This window comes from Marmota flaviventris, chromosome 1 (assembly GCF_047511675.1).
Source record: "Marmota flaviventris isolate mMarFla1 chromosome 1, mMarFla1.hap1, whole genome shotgun sequence".
Classification (NCBI taxonomy): Eukaryota; Metazoa; Chordata; class Mammalia; order Rodentia; family Sciuridae; genus Marmota; species Marmota flaviventris.
This window is the reverse complement of record NC_092498.1, coordinates 189,695,715-189,716,896: the sequence shown is the minus strand read 5'-3', so window position 1 is coordinate 189,716,896 and position 21,182 is coordinate 189,695,715. Positions and strand designations below refer to the sequence as shown.

At 34.8% G+C, this 21,182-nt stretch overlaps 1 protein-coding gene across 19 annotated transcripts in view; it reads right to left on the bottom strand.

Annotated features, from left to right (window-relative positions):
* The window catches only part of Rbms3 (RNA binding motif single stranded interacting protein 3), a 1,055,032-nt gene that overhangs the window by 51,970 nt on the left and 981,880 nt on the right, over nucleotides 1–21,182 (bottom strand). For 14 of the 19 annotated variants that reach the window (XM_071619646.1, XM_071619615.1, XM_071619639.1 and 11 more), the window contains 2 exons: nucleotides 14,851–14,961; nucleotides 6,871–6,918 (listed from right to left, as the gene is read on the bottom strand). In XM_071619646.1, coding sequence (XP_071475747.1) covers nucleotides 6,871–6,918; nucleotides 14,851–14,961 — 159 coding nt within the window. Of the gene's footprint in view, nucleotides 1–6,870; nucleotides 6,919–14,850; nucleotides 14,962–16,855; nucleotides 16,911–21,182 lie in introns of those variants that run through there. The other 5 variants (XM_071619630.1, XM_071619642.1, XM_027932408.2 and 2 more) reach the window with 2 other exon arrangements.

Genomic DNA, 21,182 nt, shown 5'->3' with positions numbered 1-21,182 from the left:
ACATTCCTATGTGTCAGATACTTGTACAAATCCCACGTACAAAGTCCAGCTCTGCAGAGGACTGTTCTGATATCTGTCACATGCTGTGTTATGTGACAGTTCTTTATAACCCTGTTCTGTTAGAGACTTTATTCTTTGAGGGCACGGAATGCATTCTATACCCCCTTTGCCTTGGCTCCTTGTGGCTCTGTAGAAGGTCTGTAAATATAAGTTGAATGAATGAAGAAATAGAGCAAGTTTTCTTTATTAGAACTTATTAAAAACAAAAAATTCAATTAATTAAGATATTTAAAGATATGCAACTTTGTAATCAAAATAAGTGTACAGCATTTGAGGAAAGAACTGAAACTGATTTTCACGGGTGGCTTGTGGGATCACTTATAACTCTGCATCAGGTCTTTTACAGTAAATACAATTTAATGGCTAAGTGTTGCTAATGAGAGGTACTAATGGACCTAATTTTTAATTAAAGATGGAAATCATTTGTAATTAGCTCATACTATCCATGAAAACAAATGTTATTTAGGGTTTGAAAAATATAGTTTTTCCTCTTTGAAGTAGCCTAAATACTGCCCCCTATTCTCTGATGATATGGGATAGTTTAAAAAAGTAATCCTTACCCAAAGAGGCAGCATAAAGACAGGCTTCAAACAATGCTTTATCTGAGCGTCACCCATTCCAAGTTGATGGGGCTTTCCAACACAAATTTCTAACAAGCAAAAGCAATAGAAACAAACTGCATATTATTTTAACAGTGAATTCCATCTTCACTGGGGTAGGCACACTTATGCACAGCTCTATGATACCTAAGGCTTCTTATTCAACTGCTATGTTCTGATTTACTAAACTTTTTTTCTGTAAAACCTCATTGTTGAATTGTACTGATATATACTGATAACATTTATTACTTCAACCTATTTTAGCTGGTGTGCAAAAGGATATAGCAGAAAATAAATATATGTTCCAGAAGTTCTATAGATCTTTTCAATGCATCTTTTAGCCCTATTTTTCATTTCTCTTTTTTTTTTTTGTTTTATTTTTCCAAACTCAAATTCAAATTCTGAACTCCAAGCTTTTAGAAAAAAGGGATAGATTTCTGTTCTACTTTTATTCTCCGGGAATCATGATCTTTAGCTTGATTCCATACTGATGCCCTTCAAAAAAAATTAAGCTCAAGGCTACTAAGATAAAAATTTGATGACAAATTATCTGTGGTTTTCATATGTGCCTCATAAAATCCAACCATGTAAAAAAATGATGTTTTATCCTTCATTTACATATTTTCTACTAAAATTTGCTTAAAATAAGGGACCTTTTAAGGAGTTCTAGTTGTTGGGGAATTTTTTTTTTTTTTTTTTAAAGAAGAGTTTCCTGATTTTGCTTGAAAACATAGGAGACAGTCCCAGCTCTGTTTCCCAAACTTTCTTTTGAACCTCACTACTCTTGTCTTAGCTCTTTCCTCCCAGATTATCATTATTTTTAAGTGTATTCATTGTGGAAGCTTAAATATTTACCTTATACTCTTCCTAAGCAAAATACTCCTGAAGTCATGCATAATTTATTAGTGACAATAAAAGACCAAACACAACAAAACCCTGATATGTAAAATTATCCCACATATCTAGCAGTTTTTTGTATTTATTTGACTTCCTTAACTTCTGTCATGTCACCCTAAGTCCACTTAGCTACCTGTTCCCATGACCCAAACTTTGCCAAGAAACAGTGCATTAGTCAAAGTCTTCAATCCAAGTACCCCAGTACACTGTACTTCACACTGAGAACTCTAGTCTCCATATTTTCTATTTTCTTCCTCTCATTCTTTATGGACTGCTGCTTCTTTCTTCCTCAAAACCACTGTTAACCTCTTTCTTTCTTTCTTGCCAATATCATCAATGCACATTGTCCTTCTCCCACTCCACTCAGTATATTTTCAACCATGGGTTAACTAGGCTCTCTTCTTGGCTAATGATCACCACAACAAGACAATCAAACATCTTCAAAGATTAGTTTTGTCTTGGTCAGCTTTTCATTGCTGTGACCAAAATACCTGACAAGAATGACTTAGAGGAGCAAAGAGTTATTTTGGTTGTGAAACTATTTGGTTTCATGGTCAACTCTAAGGCAGAAACATTGTGGCAGAAAGGCATTGCAGAAGAATACTGTTCAATTCATGACATCTAGGAGGCAGAAAGAGAGTAAAGAAGGAAACAGGGATAGATATAGTCCTTAAGGCCATACCTCTAACAATCTACTTCCTTCAGCTATACATCACCTGTCTATAGTTACCATTGAATAGTCTATTCAAGTTAGTAATCCATCAAGTGGATTAATCCACTAATGAGATCAGAGTTCACAAAATCTAATCTTTCCACTTCTGAATATTGCTGCACTGCATAACACAAGAGGTTTTTTGTGGGGGGAGGGACATTCCAGTTTAAATCATAATAAGTATGAAAATAATCTATGGTTTATAGCTTCAAATAAACCCAGGTCCCTTCAACTTTCTATTGCTTGTTGACCCTCTGACTCCTCAGTTTTCCAAATCTTTGTTCATCCTAAATTCTTACCATGCCATCTCCCAGCCACTCTCAGAAGATGATGGCACTTAATACTTCGTATAAAAACAAACAAAATGTATCATTTGGGAAATTTTTTTACCAAAATCAATAAATCAATTAGTTTTTTTCTCTATTTTTTTTTATCATTTCTCCTCCTCAAAACCAATTTGTTGTTTCCTGTACTAGTTACAACCATTCCTTACATAACATTGAATGTTGTTGCTTTTTACCCTTAACTGTACCATCAAATTCACTATTGATCTCCATATAACAAAATTCAATGACAAAATTGAATTTTGCCACTATAACAAATTTTTTTTGTGTGTACATAACAAAATTTCAGGACTTATGTCACTGGATAGTACTCTTTTGAATTACTATCATGATTTTGATTTTTGAAACTTCATATTCTTGTTTCCCTTCTATGTGTATAGTTGTCTTATCCAACTTCTCCTTTGGGCTCCATTTTCTGTCCATTCTTTATTTTTAAGTTCTGGTTACTTCACTTCAAGCACATTCTGTGGGCAAACATGGCTTAATTCCATGGTGGTAATTCCCAAATCTACCTCTGCACAAGAGATGGCCTCTGAGTTCAAGCACATACATTCAACATCTATTGAGCATCTCTACCTGGCTGCATCATAGGCATCTCAGACTCAGCATGTTCAGCAATGAAGTTATCTCTTTTCCTCACAAACCTGATCCTCCTTTCTGTGGTTTAAATCCTGGGAAAAGATACTTCAGGGCACTGAGGAAATTATAAGCCAAATTTAAATCATCTTTCTCTTTCTCTCCTGATATTCATTTGGTTACCAAGTCCTATTATTCTACCTACTTAACCTGTCACACATTTACCAATCTTTCTATTGTCCTTTACACAACTTAAGTACATGCCAACATGATCCTTCCATAGATTCTTCAGTTCAGTTCTTTCTCTTCTATTTTTGCTCTTCTCCAATATATTCTTGACCTTATAGTCAGAAAGATCACATCCAATTCACAACTTTTTAATATCTTCCTGTTGCCATTGGGAAACAATCCACGCTACCTATCTTGTGATATTGTTTCTGCTTATTTACTTCTCAGGCTCATTACTCTACTCCCCATATCTCTGAACCTATCCTTGCCCTTTTTGACCATGTGTAGTTCTCTGAACTCAATACACCCTATCCTCATGACTCTTTGAACATACTGCCTCCTTTGATCTGAAACTCTCCCCAGATACACTCTTTATTTAGCTAATTCCTAAGTGTTCTTAAGTTTGTATTTAGAGAATTCATCCATTGGGACCCTTTCTCTGACATCTCCTCATATGTTATTTGTTCTTTCTTTGTACCACCATAATATCTCATGCCAATAATGATAGTATAGTTGTAGCATTTTTATACAGGATGCATTTTAAGCAGGTTGTATATTTTACTCCATGTTTAAAATAACTATATGAAGTTTTTGTTACTTCCCCAGATAAGTAATCTAAGTGACAGAAAGGTTAAGTTTTCTCAAATTTCCACAACTAGTAAATGACACAAGTAGGTCTGGACTGAGGCATCTTATTTAAGTGTTCATCAACATCGTAAGTTTTGTTAATATTGAAGCATTTATGCCACTAGCAATCTGCTTCTACCTAACTTTCTAAGCTTTTAGAAGGAAGTTGCATTCCTAGTGCCTAGCATAATGATTGCCACACAATATTCTTCCAATGAATGCCATATAAATAAGTAAAGGAATAAGATGATACATGACTCAAAGAAGAAAGGGTTCTTACACCAAATCATATTTATATTGATGTAATTTTTGTATATGTCAGAGTGATATTTTGCACCAACAATATCAAATGAATTATCATATACCTCATAATCTTTCCTATTTATAAGAATTTCCATATCCTGTTTGCCCATTACACCTTCCCACTCTTATCCAGGTGATGAATTCCTATTCATTCTTCCAAATCAAGCCCAGAACTTTCTTTTTCCCTGAGAGTTTCAAACCTTCTTTCTAGATTTTTCTTCTTCCTCCCTCTATACATTTAACACCACAAATAATAGTAACATAAAGTTAGATCCTGATATGTTTTACAAGAATCTTTTTCTATTCTTATTAGTATCACCAATACTTGAGTGCAGTATCTAGCTCCTATAAACTGTTCATTAAGTGGTTGAAATATTGAGTAAATGAAATTAGGTTGGCTTATGTCTTTGTAGATTATCCAATCAGATATCTTGACTCCAATAAATTAGAATAATTTGATTGGCTCCTACACTGGCAAAGAATTAACAATTTGAGTTGTCCAATATTGGCAAGTTGAGATAATTGGGAAGGAGATACTATAATGCCATGGCCTGTGTCAATTTTCTAATATGGTCAGTGGTTGGGTAAAGAATATACCATTTTTCAAGAGTTACTGAAGTTCTCCCATTAGAATGGCAGGTCTATTTCTACTTAAAGATAGACTAAAAAGGTCTGTATGTTTTCATCAAACCAGCAATCAAATCTTACAAGGGAGAAATAACTATAAAATCTTCCAAAATGCTATTTTTCATATGGAAAATCTACTGGTCCCTTTTTGTGTACTGTACTTCTTGAAATTTAGAAACATTTTTTTTTTTTGTAAATATATTTGGTTTTCTAGCTCTTCTGTGCAATCCTATTTCTTCTTCCTAGAGCACACACAAAACTGCTAGATCAAGTTTCTTAAACTATTACTTTTATCCAATCATTTATCTGCTCAAGAACTTTCAGTGACTTTTGTTTTTGGAACCAGATGGAAACTTCAGAGCATAGATTTTCAGCCAGGGTTTCTGCTTCAATTGATTTGGGTAGAGCCTGACCCTTGATGGGTATCTAGTAAATATTTCTGACATTTTGACTGCTTTTCCTATTGTGTTCTGGAAAGTGAAATCAGGACACCTATGTGAAGGAGAGCTCCAGATTGTGTCTTTTGTCTTTTATTATTATTTGCATTGATAAATTATCAAGAGCAGATAGAAGCCTGTTGTTAAACAAAGACGCCATATGTTCAAGTAGAAGCTGGACACATGAAACAGTCTATTCATGATGTCACATAAATGAAAAAAAGGCACATTAAAGATATGGCAGGTAATACACGTTGAGGAAGGATGTGATATTTTAAATAATAGCAATTTATATAGACCTTGAAGAGAACCCAAATAACTTCACGTGGTTCTTCAATGGGGACATTCTTACTTAAAATTCCAAGATGAGTATTTGGCCACGAGCATAACTAAACAATACATAGACATGAGAAAAAGATTACCCTTCAGATGCTGGGTCAAGCAAGAGGGGTGGCCAGAACCATGATGTTCCCTGTTTCAAAGCCACCATCCAATGCCAGACTCAACTACTCTGTGGGCTCTTTAAGTCTGTTTCTGGACATTGTTTCCTGCTCTTTCCAATGTCCTTCTTAGTTTTAATTTTATGTGCTTGCCATCTAACATGTCAAGGGATCATAGAGTACAAAGCTCTTCAAACTGCCAGTATTTCATCAAATTAAAAAAAAAAAAATCAACAAAAATGAACCATCGTATCCACTTTCCACTTTGCAAGAAACCAAAACTCAAACTTAATACAAAAGCACAGGATCTGTGCAGTTCAAAATAAGAACTAACTTCTTCATACATATATACTCTGGCTGCATCACTAAATTTTATGAAACAACTTAAATATTGCTAATTAAAATCCTCAAGACCCTGATGTCTTGTTCTTCAAGGAACCTCTGCCATTTTATTGTATAAATGGAATATTGGTGGTTTCACTTATGATACCCAAAATATAATTTTTGGAATAAATTTAAATTTTTGATTCATTCAACAAATAGTTATATTGAGTACCCTGTGCTGGATGCCAAGCAAGCAAAATGGGATGATTTTCTGATTTCAGAAGAATTCTGTTCTCTAAAGCAGTGCTTCTCAATCTATGTTAATTTATCTGTGCCCTTTTTAATATTTTTTTGGCTTAATATAAAATCCTTCTCCCCCTTTTCAAAAATTCTGGTGACCTTGTCCAATGCTGAGACTGACTGATACATAGAACACAGACTCTATCTTCTGTGTATCCTTGGAGACAATGTGTCCTTTCTATTTAAAAGGCGATATATTCATTTTCCAGGCATAAAGCTGGATTATCATATTAAATACACTTTTCCGAACTACATATACCCCCTGCCAAACTGACATTCAAATTTCCTGTGGCCACCCCTATTGAGAATCACTGCTTTCAAGAGTTGTGGAGAAAAGCAGGCAACCTCCATCTCTCCCCTCCAATCAAGTCTTTAAAGGAATGAGAATTTTCCTACCTGACACAACAGCTGGTGGAGTATCATAATCCTGTCTTGGGATTGAATCTTTGAATGAAAAGAGCATGAGAAAGAATGCAATGAAGTACAAAAGAAAATAAAATAGAATTTTAGCTTTAAAACTTGGAACAGCCCATTGTGTGTCACAAGGTCACCTCACCCCTTGCCTTCAAGGCATTCTGACCCTAGTTCACAGGTGACACCATGGTTCCCATTACCCTCACACTGCACATGTTCTTGAAACCAGCATGACCCGCTGGGACAACACGGACATTGTCATCTCCCTCAGTCTGTTGGATCCCTCCCTTAAAAAATCAATATGAAATTTGTACCCTCCCTGGATGACACAAAAAGTTTACATTTGGAGGGCACCCAAACATGATATGAAGCAAAGTCCTGGAGAACCACAGGAACAACTAAAATTTAAAAGAGAAAAATGAAACATTTGCACATTCTCAGACTCTGTGGAGGCTTATGCATTTTGAAGCCCAAGTTTTGTGAGTAGTTATTCAGCTGCAGTTCTGATCAGAGGCAGAGCAGACAGTGCTTTCTGACCTGGGTGGAGCAGCTTTTTGTGTTATAATTGTGGGAACAGAGATACAAAGACCAGAACCTATTAAACAGGTAGCTTTCTTTTTTTCCAAAGTGTCCTAACGTTGGAGGCAGGGGTTGGGGGGGTGGGATTTGAGAGAAAGCTTCATTAAATTATATGGCAGTCATCGCAAAATGTAGGGTCATGGGGAACCAAATATATCTGCTTTTTGAAGATGAAAAAGAGACTTTGGTTCAATACAATTCCTTTAGCCAGGGATCTTAAAAAGGAAAGTGGGACATAGTCTGTGGCCTTAGCCCCCCTTCTAAAAAAGGAAAATTTTAATCCTTCCCCAACTCTCCTTGGGGGGATACATTATAAAAGGGACCTGGTATTATATGCATTCAAATAAACTGCCAAAACATGATTAATAGATGCTCTTGTATGAACTCTTATTCATATGATCTGTATTCCATTTTAAAAGTTAAAGGTCTGAACTTCATTCTTCTGGAAATTTGATAACTTTGGGACTATCACAAAATTCTCACTTTCATCTCCTTTCACAAAAGGATAATATTAATCACTCTCTGGAGTCAATGGCATGTGTGAAGACAGATTAGAACTTGAACATAACAAAGCACTTTGACCAACTGCTGCGAACACTGATCAAAAGATTCAAATGCAAATAAACCTGTTAGGAGTTATTTTGTTTTTCAAAACAGGTAAGGAAATTAGTGAATTAATTATAATCTCCAAATCTAGAAGAAGTAGAATAATTTTTAAAGTGTTCTCCAAATGCTTTGTTAACAGTGGTAGTAATCACCAGTTACCTTTAAGAAAAAAATCACAATCACAAAATCATTACCACTCCAAAACAAAAACAAACAAAAAGTTAATTTTTGGATTACGCCATTGATATTTTCCAAAAATATATTTATAACATTTAAAAGTAAATAGAAGCAAATAATGTTCATTGTTGATTACTAGAGAATACAGGAAAGTATAATGATTAAAATAGATATTAACCCAAATCCTATCTCTTAAAATAGCCACACCTGCTTTGTATTTCTCTATAGCATTATTTTATAAATATTTTTCACAGTTGATCTTGTATTTCACAAGTACAAATTTATATTCAACAATTTGCTTTAATTGTATACTTAACTCTTTTTCTAATTATTTTAAACTTTTATAATGTAGGCATTACCTTTTGAGTTTATGGATGGTTTATAATTTAATGGTTATTTACTAGATATTATTTTAAAAAGCTACATCAAACATTTGTGAGGCATAAAACCTACTCTGTTACTTTAGAATATTTCTATAGACTGGCTTCTCAAAACTATAACCATTTGTTCAGCCAGGATATATGTTCTGAGGTGTTTTGACTGTGCACCTCGCTATCTACTGATTCTTGTGCAAATTTAGGTTACTACATGATACAAACTATATATGAAAATGTTTCCTATACCTTCAGTATAATGTGCATGATTTTGATGATTTTCTTTGATGAGATATGTATGTGCGTGTGTTAGGCCAACATGCATGTGTGAATTGGCCTTATCTTTTGTTTCTTTGATTATAATTTTTTCCACATCTTTTAGCATTCTATTTCCTTCTTTCAACTATCTGTTCATGCTCTGGCATTTTATGTGTTAAGACTTTTCTATTGCATTGTTAATTTATTTTTATAAATAGCAAAAAGTTTAATAGTAGCAAATAAATATTTCTTGATATTAGACTTTCACTTAATGTCTACTTGTTCATAGGTTGTACAACTACCCTTCAAAGTTCATTTATTTTACAATAAGACTAAATAAATTTTAAAAGCTATTTCTCTCTATCTCTATTTTCTTTCTTGTGTGTGTTTGTAATTAGTTGATTTTTTCCCTGAAAATGCATTTAAGGAATTGTACTCATTATCATTTTATGATACTATTTACTGATTTTGGAGTCAATATGATACCTTATATGTCGCTTCTTATAATTCTCCACTGTGATACTTATATTCATACCTAATAATGGATAAAAGACACTCTTAAAGTGCAATGAATAATTTTCACCTGGTACCACAGGAGTTTTGGAGCAGTGAAGGAGTGATATGAGTGAAAGACACTAGAGAACCATGGGAAATCAGTGGAGGACCAATTACAAGATAATTTTTGTGAGTAGCTATGGTCACACCATGGAAATCCAAATCCATCAGGAGGCTCGGAGAAACAGAAACTAAACGGCAGATAAGGAACGTTCAGAACAAAATCTTTTTATTTCTTTAAACAGATTCTGGTGACATTGTAAGCCACTGGTGACCAGCAACTGAACAAATAAAAAAGAGATAAGAAACTTGTAAAACAAGATTGTCATGCAATTCAGAGATTCTCATAATACAGTCAAGTCCCCAGTGGCTTCTGCTAAAGCTTACAATAAAGTGATAAGAAAATATGGATAATGGGGCTTTGGTTCCATCAAAGAAATCCTGTGACCAAAAAAAAAAAAAAAGCAGAAAAGCTAGAAAAATTCTTCAAGGTCAGCAGAGCCATGGACTGACTAAAAGAGTAACACTGTTTGCATGTGATTCATTTCTCCTAAATGTAGATTGTGTCCAGTTTAAAAATGGGTAGAGAATTGAACAATAAATATTTGAAGTGGCAAATTAGAGAGAAAGGCATATTTAACTACATGGCACCCATTTCAAAATGTGGGGTTACGTGGGATGAAATATATCTCTTTTATGAAGATGAAAAAGAGGTTTTAGCACAATGCAATTATTTTAGCCAGGAATCTTAAAAAGAAAAGTGGGACAAAAACATGTGGTCATCAACACCCTTCAAAAAAAAAAAAAAAAGAAACAAATTCTAATCTAGCTCCACCTCCCCCCATCACTCCTGAGCACTGCCCTATTCTAAATGATTCACTGGATCTCACTGCTCTGTGCCCTTGGGATCCATCTGTTCCTGGAGCTGAGGTCTCTATCTCAATCTCATTCCTCACTTCTCACACCTTGTTTTTTTTCTTTTTTAGAATTTTTGTGAGCTCAGATCTCTGAAAGACTCTGAGGAGACCCAGGATAGAGACATTGTTATATAGTTGTAGATTAACTGGCTGCAGCAAAATGGTGGAGAATGGATTCCAGAACATTGAGACTGAAAGCAGAAAGTGTAGTTAGGACACAGATTATCACACAAAACCAAATGAGGCTCAGAGCAGAGCCTCTGGAAATGTGTCAATGAGACACAATCAGTGGGTCTTAAAAAATAATTGTATATGGTGGTAAGGGAGAAGGGCAGGGTCCAGATTCAATCCTAGATGCGTGGTTTGGCTGCTGGCATTAGTTTGGTCATAGCATAAACTTGAAAGAAAACTGGGGCAGGAACAAACAAGATGAAGAGGGTTCAGTTGGAAGGAAGCTCAGGGAAAGCTCTTGAGATTAGTTTGGGCCATGCTGACTCTGAGAAGTTGGAGGGAAAGTTACATGGAGATAGGAAGTGGTTGAATAAATGATTTCAACATTCTAAAATGGGGTTAGCATTGAAGACTCAGACTTAACAGTCTTCAGCACAGAGGGCAGGGTTCAAAATCATGAAAGGGAATGGGATTGCTTAAGAAAATCACGTGGCCTGAACAGTAAGTTAATAACGAAATCCTGATTTAGCAACCTATGAAAGAAAAGAGAAGGAATGTTCTGAGAATTTGGAGGAAAACTAGGACCATCTTGGGCAATGGTTACAAACTGGGAGCTCTGGGGATAAATTGGATCTAGTATTAGAATATAAGTAAGATTCACATCAAAATCCAAATATTCAGTTTATCTTAAGAAATTGGACGGTGAGACTACTCTAGATCTTTATATCCGTTTGGGAATAGCTGTCTGCAGTTCAGCAGTGGCTGTGGTTCCTTGAAAAGGTGTCCATATTTCAGGTTGCCCAATGGACCATCTCTCCCTATCATTTGCCCAACAGTTAGGAAGAGATATTATTCTTATTCCACTGAAAATATCTAAAATAAAATCTCAATATCATGTATATCTGTATGATGTGACTATGTTTATAATACTGGAAAATATAAAGAAAGTTATATGATATATTTCCAAGGTATATGCTTGAACTCAGTCAACTTCATTCATTAACATGACTCGGCCAGGCTTCAGAGAAATTTGAGTTTGCAACCCTGGAACACTATGTGAACAGCTAAAGGGGTGGAGACTTTAAAGAAGTCAGTTATATCACTTGAAATGAAACAGAGGAGGGAGTTGTACTGTGGATTAAATAGTGTGCTCCAACCCTTCTGGAGACCTAGACTGGACTCCACTACTTAAAATCCACTGGAGGAAGAGGGGAAAGGGCAGTTTATTTTATAAGCACATACCAACACTGGACTAGGTACACTATGATTTAATACTCACAACATCACTGGGATAGACATATTATTATTTCTATTTTGTAAAAGATGAAGCAAAGGTTCAAAGAGAATAAATAAGTAACCTGCTTAAACATGCACAGCTTAATGAAGGGGTAGAGCCAGGCTTTGAACTCAAGTTTGATTCCAAAGCCCATTGGACTTTCCATGATTCCAGGCTGCTTTCCCATCCGTGGAAATGTTGGAAAGAAGCAATTAGGTGGGAAACTAACCTCCACTACATAATAGCCACTCCAAATGCCAATGAAAAATTTAGATAAAATGAATATATGATGGCATATCAAAGGATTATAGTCACAGCTTAAGAAAAAATTATAACAGCATTCTAAACACTAAACAATGACGTTTTGTTGAATGAATCAACAAAGTAATAGTCTTTTTCTGCCTCCCTTAAAAACTCATTAAAATTTAAACTTTTGCATACTGTCATGTTATACAAAGGCTTATAATGTTTCTAAGCATTATTTAGTTGCAAATGTAAAGGAAGAAATGAATAGGAAAAGAAAAAAAAAAGCTAGAGGAAATCTGGTGCTAAAGCTAAGCACGTGCTCAAAACTACTATTCTCTAAGTAAGGGAGCAGTGTCTATCATTATTGAATTACTATTATTATTGGCTGTTACCAGCTGTTTAAAACTTGTGGATACAAATAAATGCATGCTTATTGAAAATGTTCAAATACACAAACATATGTTTCTTGTTGAATCAATGATTATTATAATTCTGAGTCTGTTCTGTATCTTTTAGCTTATTTTTTAATTTACTAAAGGATTTCAGTCATATATTCACTTAACCCAGCTCTTATATTTTCACTAGTACAAACACTTAAATCTTAGCAAGTACTGGTTTTGGTTTTGATTCCAACAGGTAACATTTTTAAGGGGTTTCTATGATTTACACTGTAATTTCTTTTTTTAATTTACCAGATTTCAGCTTTTCATGCAATACAGTAAAATTGCATTTCTATGCTCATCAAGAATTTATAATCATTGAAGGAAAAGGAAGGTGATAATGGAGGCAGTCTATAATGGAAATATGATAAACTTTAGGCCTCCCAACACTTCACCTAGGCTGGGGATGTAACTCAGTGGTAGAGCACTTGCCTAGCAGTACATGGCCTGGGTTCAATCCCCAGCACCAGAAAAAAAAAGTAAGTAAATAAATAAATGAAAATACTGTACTTGGGACTTGCTTTATTAGCAATATACAAATTGACTACAAATAATCTTTAGCCAGGCATAGTGGCACACTCTTGTAATCCCAGGGGCTCAGGAGGCTGAGGCATGAGGATTGAGAGTTCAAAGCCAGCTTCAGCAAAAGTGAGGTGCTTAGCAACTCAGTGAAACCCTGTCTCTAAATAAAATACAAAATAGGGCTGGGGATGTGGCTCAGTGGTTGAGTGCCCCTGAGTTCAATCCCCGGAACCACCTCAAAAAATAATAATAATCTTCACACAATACTGAAAGCAATAAAAATACTAACTTCAAACTCTATCTCCTTGATGAAAATGATCTGTACCATAGTTTATAGTTAAAAATATAATAATTATAGTCTGAGGCATGACTTCCAAAAATATAGATCTGAAACCTAAGAAAATTTGATCCTGACCAAGCATCCAGATAGTTAAGTTATCATCAATTGCTTTTTATATGTTCAACAACTGAGGCCTTAGAGGCACTTTGTTCATGTTAATAAAACTAAATGTCCTTATTGAAACAATGTGACTCTTTCCATTAAGGTGTATGGATTTTCTTACTTAGGGCATATTAGTAAGGCCTCAGTGGTCATGTCAGAAACTTCTTATATTCTATAAAGCCTATGAGTCAACAACCTCTATAAGACAGCAAGCCACCACTATAAGGTAACATTCCCAATGCACAGCTAGTGTGCGTATGTACATAGATCTCTGCAAATGATCCCAGCACCTCTGTGGGGAACCACAGAATTGGTGACTAAGATGCATATAGACTTAAAGATATAAAATCATAGAGTTAAACGGGCCCCATATATCAAGTGCAAAGTTTCAACTATGTGGAGAAGGAAATTATGACCAGATGATTCTATTTTCCTGAGGACAGAAAGAAAAGAAGGTCTCAATAAAGATTTAGATCTAGGATTCTTGATTCTTGGTCCATTATTCTTTCTAAAATATTTAAGCTGCCTCAGTCAAAATAAAATCTATTTTCTTTCTACATCTTTAAAACTGATAAGATTATCTGCACTAACATAAATGAAAAAAAAAAAAACTTTAACTGCTAATATCACATGCTGTTTTCACCCTTCTTAATAATGGCAATTAACAAAATTTCAGTATTTTAGTATGTATCTGCCTTCTTGAACATATGGGGAATTATCTTTAAAAAAATACATGAAGTTTTGCCCATGATTCCAAATGCTTTGTTGATATAAAATCAAAACTGCAATAGATATTTTCTCAGGACAATTCTGTTCCTCAAGGAAAAACAAATAGGACTAGTCAAAAATATCCAACTTATAAGAAAATAGCAAGCACATTAGATTCCCTTCTTTCTTTTCAATATCATCTTTGTCATCCTTTCCAAAAGAATTCAATTATGTCAAATTCTCAATAGATTTTCATTAATTTAAGCATTGATGATAAAATAAAAAAAGCTTTTTCACGATCATAGTCAGTTGGCTCCTTAACTTGTGTAGAACCTGTTAATGATATATTTGCTGAACTGTTAAGCAGCTGGGAATGGTAAACCAAGCTCAAGTACATAATCACAGGTTCTAGATTTGCAGATGCACTTAAGAGGTTTCCTTTCCCAAAACAGACATTATACCTCACACACTGCGTTCTAACTGAAGTTTAAATGCAACACAGTTGAACCCTTAGCTTTGTCAATGTGACTAATTGTGCCCTGGAATTGAACATGCATGAACGCGGCTTATTCACACTGGAACGTGATAGGTGTGTTAGATGAATGTACAGAACCAGTTTCACTAACAACGCCAATGAAAACAGTATCACATCTTAGTGAAATCCAAGAAAACAAAACAAACATCAACTCACCGTTCCTGTTGTTCCCAATGAAAGGTGGTTCATCTGCTGTGTCAGGGGACCCATCATGTTGGTTGGCTGCATGGACATAGGATGGTCCATGGTTGGTGTAATCACAGCACCCTACAAGCACATAAATGTTCATCTGAAAACATATTCTGCAGGGAAACTTTTTTAAAAATTAATTATAGTAAACTATGTTTTTCTGTTAACATCAAATCCATTTACTTTTTACTGAAAAGACTGAGTTTAGCCTCATATGATTTTTATATTCATGCATGTCATTTTGTGCCTGCTAAATAGATGGCATTAACAACTTCCATTTCTCTCATGTGATTTATATGTGATTTATCTAAACATATGTCATTTATATTTCTAACATTTGATGTAGAACGTATTCTAACAAATCATATTTAAATATACTTTCGCTGTTCTATATGTAAATTTCTCTAAAAATATGAACATTAATGAAAATTCACTATTTTTTTGATATTCAATAAAATTTTAGGTTTATTCCACTTGTCCATGATTTATATAAGTAATTTTTACCCCCACCCTCTGGTACTGGGGATTGAACCTGGGAGTACTCTATCACTGACATATATTCACAGCCCATATTAGTTTTATTTTGAGACAAGGTCTCTGAAGTTGTCCAGGCTGACCTCAAACTTGCAACTCCCCTGCCTGAGCTTCTCCTGTAGCTGGCATTGTAGGCATGCACTACTGTACCTGGCTAGATATGTATTGTTGATAGCACCCATACAATCTAACACTGGGGGAAAAAAATCTAACACTGAAAGAATAAGGCAGGCTCAGATGGGTTTTTGACTAGATGTCTTTGAAGGACATATTAAAATCTAACATTAATGACCTGAAAATTAAAGGTGCTGTTTTCCATGTATTTTCCTCCTGATATTTTGACCTATGTTCTATTTGTACTTCTGACATAATTCAGAAGAACACTGACCTCTATTAAAACTGATTGAATTTTTATGTTCATCCATAAATTATAATTTTTCAAAAGAGGAAAAATGTCAAGGTTTTTATAAGATGTTATGAAAGGTGTGTTACTAGAATTCATATTTTGATTCCTTATAACTGTTGGAAATACAAAAAGTGTACATTTAAAAGATTTCCATGCATGCATCAGGTGTTATAAAGCTAGTGAAGAATGGAGTCAGGACCTGGTACTCTTCTACTCCTCTTTCCCTATCCTACTAGGGACAATATTTTTTTTTTAAAGCTAAATTTAAAAATTAGGGTTGGATGGAAGCTTTCAGATTATATCATTATAATACCCCATTTCAAAGATTATAGGTCAGAAGTTCATAACAATCCATTTAAATACTCAGTTGTAATAAAATAATTTATACCTGAAAAATTTTTTTTCCCCTAAATAGTATTTTCTTCATTGTTACTATTTTCCCCTGTGTGTATGTAAATATTTTGAAGAAATAAAACTAGGACAGATGCATGTAAATAACAAGATCTCAGCACCCAAACTAATTACCCATGAGCAAATGTTTCCTAAAATATTTTTGCTCAGGATGATCAATTACATATGGTATTATTCAAATCCAACTTTCTCACTGTATCTATTAAAAGATAGGCTACCGCTCAGCCTTCCCTATGGGCTCCTCCCCATTCTTTTTCAGGGAGAATACAAATTGAATCAAATATTTAGAAATACTTGATATCTAGAACCAGTTTTCTTCACCAAGGCATTTGGACTTTTATGCTGAAATCAATCAGGAAACATATGCTATTTCATAGGCCTGTGGTTGTAATTAAACCTAGTTGTGTGTTTGTGTTTTTTGAATTTCTTGATGCTTTATTGAATTATATTTCATCAGGATATTTCTTAGATGAGAAATATAATAACTAAGATAAACTTTAATTTTAATTCAGACAGATCATTTTTTCTTCCTGCTTTCTGAAACTCTTTACCAATTTTACCATTTTTTTTTTTCCTTTTTTTAAAAAAAAATACTTACTGGCCTTCATTTCAGGTATTTGTTGTGCCAGACCAGAAGTAAACACTTTAAGAAGAACTAGGGTTCTTCTTAAATCACCTAGGGACAAATTATAGAATAACCTCAGAGTTAAGATGGAAGTCCTGGAGCATTTCTTAATCAAAATGTGGCACTTTTACAACATACCAATCCTGAGCAGCCACCAGACTTCAATTCTCTTTTTGAACTTGAGACTTATGCTTTCTTCTTAGAATATCTGCCCCTAGACATTCCAACAGAGCTTAGCTACCACAATTCCAGATGCCCCTCAATCAAGGATCATTTATGTAAATCAGAGATAAAGACCAAATTGTGTTTGTGAGGATACTTTCTTCTCTGGGCCCCAAAGGTCGCCCTTTCCCCCACAGGATTCCCCAAGGGCATGTGAGGTAGACTTTCTTCTTTGTTTGGGAGGCTGCATGCAAAAGAGGTAGGGCAGTGCAGCCTGCCAGAGATGAATCAAAATTTATGCCTGATAAGAATAAAAGGATTGAATGCCTGCACTTGGAATTAATTTAGGAAGGACTGTCTGGTCTCTTAGAAAATAGTGAATAGGGACTCATTTGATTACAGACGCCAGTGTGCTGCTTCTGTGTATCAACCAGGAACCTGACAATCAAAAGGAAGAGTGGGAAGGGATTTGTCATAATTTGAAATTGTAAATAGCAGCATGAGGCACAGAATGGAAAAATAATGTAAGGGAAAAATTCCTTTCTTAAATAGATCAGTTATTGTAAATGAACAATAATAAAAGAATGTGTAGGTGAGCATATGTAAGAATATACATTCTTGTTCACGTTCAATACAAATATTCAGTGGATAAAGAATTCCCATATAAAGAACATTAATTCTTTAATCTCAAGGGAATGGGAGAAATTTACAATTAGTGAATTAGCTGGATATAATTGAAAAAAAAAAAACAAAAAAACTTTGTTTTGGATGATACTTTGTCAGGGACCATTTAAAGAGTTTTAAGTGTTGACTATCTACAACAAAAGAAAGGTCCTTGTCAGTTCTTTGCTTATCAAAGACAGCAGAATCTCTTTTGTATAGCATAGACTAAAAACAAATAAAAAGAAGAAACAGAGAAAAGGAAGGCATAAAACAAAGAGGAAAAACCTTATGGTGGTTAAGGTAAAAACGAGTGCCCTCAACCATAATTGCAGCTTATTAAATACACTGTCAACTCTATTCCCACTCAATGCATTTAAGCCATAGACGGAAGAGTGTTTTGTGACAGATGTTGCCAACACATTAAGGGTAATTTCGTTTACTTGAAACGTATAGAATGTGCTGTCTGACAGAGTTCACTTGGCAAATGGGAAAACAAGAGGAAACAGATTTTTCATTTTAGCATCTCCGGATGTCTGGGTTTGCTCAATGTTTAAGCTGCAAAGAAAAATATTGTAGCACGCTGTAATATCACTAAAAAAGCGCAGTAACCAGGCAGATAATGGGAACATTGGGTCCATTTGAGTCACCGCTTCTGAAAAAACAAAGCTGCTCCCACTCCATAGACAAAGGGTAGATCTAGTCACCCTAGTTCTGAAATCAACAATCCAACAGTAATTTGGGTAAAGTTTCCAAAGATCTTCCTGTGTGAATTAATATACCTGACCTAAGGGTGGAAAAGCATGTGTGCTGTTAACCTTTTGCCAATATTTGAAAGCAACTTAAAGTCTTTGAAAGTTCATCAGTTTCCCAACTGAAATATAAGACCATGCAAATCAAAGAAAACATTGGGCAGCTTCTCTCCCTTCAGGAGCGCACACCTGATGGCTTTTTACTCAGTAATGATGCCAGGACGTGGACCAATTAATATTCTGGTGACAATGGGTATGCATGCCAGACCAGAGATACTCCAACTATGGCGAGTGGGTCCGTAGCAGCAACAGACCAAGTATTAGACTTTCTGTGTTTTAGGCCCTGAATGTGTTTTAATAAACTCTGCAAGTGATCCTGGTAAACACTAAAGTTTGGGAACTATACTTTGCCTATGAACTGCCACTGTCTAACCACTATTACAGTTCTAGAGGCAAACGCTTCCCTATAGTTTATTTATGCTGTTTATCCATTATTGGTTTTAATCCAGTCTTATTAAGGGGCACAAGTCTGAATCTAATAATCACATTATATCTCATTTTATTCAAACAAACCAAGCCTGCCCTTGAGCTGAATAATTCAGGCCTAAGCTGATTCCACCTGCTTCCATTTAACCAGTTTGATTGTATTGCAATGCATTTGAGAATCCCTCCTCTTTGGAGTCTTAGAAAGTCTTGTATTTAAATCATAGCAATGTCAAAGTGAAAGGTAAGAAGGTTATTTGGACAAAATGAGATGAGAAAGTTATTTGGAGATTATTAGTGGGGGAAAAAAAAGAAAAAAGAAATATCATCCTCACTTCTCCTCTTACCAAATAATTAATGTCAAAATATTTATGGCCCATGTTATACCATTTCTTACAGCAATTTATGTAAAACTGTAACAGTGGTCCCTTCACCTTCTGAATATAGCCCTCATTGCTCTATGTTTTATCTATCTATCTATTTATTTATTATTTTCCTCTCTTCTCCCTTCTCCCCCTCCCTAACAAGATCAGGAAGACAGTGTTATCTTCTCTTCCCATAGTTAAATGCCCTTGAACACACCCACTATTGGAAGGAGGTGTCTGCTGAGGATCTGGGAAGTGAATATCTCCCAAATTAACAAGCGAATCCTGACAGCCATATGGGCACCCTGGGATCCCCTACCAGAGCACACCTGACATCCTTTAAAACCCCCTTGTCCCTCCTGATCTGGAGAGTCACAGCCTTTGGGGCAGAAGTGCCCTGTGTTTCTCCTTTGCTAGCACAGCAATAAAACTTCTTTTTCCTTTTTGTCAAAACTGTGTCCTCATGATTAAATTGGCAATGATTGCACTGGGGACCAAGCTTTCAGCTACAAAACTTCAACGGACTCTTCAATAGTAATTCAACCTAACTTTTACAAATAGGGTTTAAGCATCTTATTCTTCTTTCCCATGTGTCAGATTTTTGTCCCTTTGTTAATTTCTAGAATTAATATCTAATTTAGTGTGTGTGTGCATCAATCTATTTTTGACATACATAAAATGAAATGCAGAGAATAATATAAGGTTATAAGCAAACTAGTTAGTGTAAGTTACTTTCTAATAGCAACCATGTTTACATGATATGTGTGGCATAAAGGTATTCCATTTAACTTGGAGAATAGCTACACAAAACGTAGTGTCCCACAAAATTACTGAGAAACCTTCTTTTTCTTGAGGTATATGCAGAGAGGTTTAATCTCTTTCATTGGTTGATGACAGCGTGGGTGTTTTCAGGGTATAGGCAGAGGATAGGGTTTAAGAAGGGCTGGTATTGGGAGAGAAAATAAAGGAAATAAGTCATTTTCCCCATTCTTACAAATAATCACTAATCTTCAGCTATTGGAGAGACAATCTGACTTTTAAAAATTATGCTTGAAATCCAGGAAGCAGTGGCCAACATGGTAGCCTCATCTTTGGAAGCATTTTGTAATAACCTCCAACATGGTAAGCTGGTGGCCACACTGGGCCTCATAATTGAACCCTTTCCTCTCTCTCATTATTTTATAATTGCTTTGTTCAGTAATATGCCTTCCAAGACCAGAAGAAAAAAAATATATATATATACATACATTTTTTACATATTTTTGTAATTTCTACAAATAGAAATGGCATGCAATAAATATTTAAAATAGTCTTTGTAAATTAGTTTTATATATTGATACCACATATTGTTTTATTAAATTAAAAAAACAGTTAGCATTTACCAGCAGTTCTGATTTCAATTGTCCAAATAAAAATGGTTAGCATTATGTGTTTTATTCCCTACTCTATTTAATGTCTATAGTGCTGTTTATAGTTTAAGGTACATGATATATGCCTCTTAAATATTTATTGGAAGGATAATGAGAGAACAAAACTTCAAATTATGAAGTACATAGTGTTTTGAAAAACTTCCATAGTGTTTCCCATAATGGCTCTATTAATTTATATTACCACCAACAGTGGATCAGAGATCCCTTTTCTCCACATCCTCATCAGTATGTGCTGTTATTATTACTATTCTGACTGATGTGAGATGCTATCTCATGGAGGCTCCTCAAAAAAATAAAAATAGATCTACCAAATGATTCAGCTATCCCACTTTATGTTATATATCCAAAGAAAATAAAATCAGCCTACCAAAGAGATGCCTATACATCCATGTTTATTGCAGGACAAGTCACATTAGCTAAGGTATGGAGTTAATTTAGGGATGAATGAGTAAAAGAGATACCTACACACAC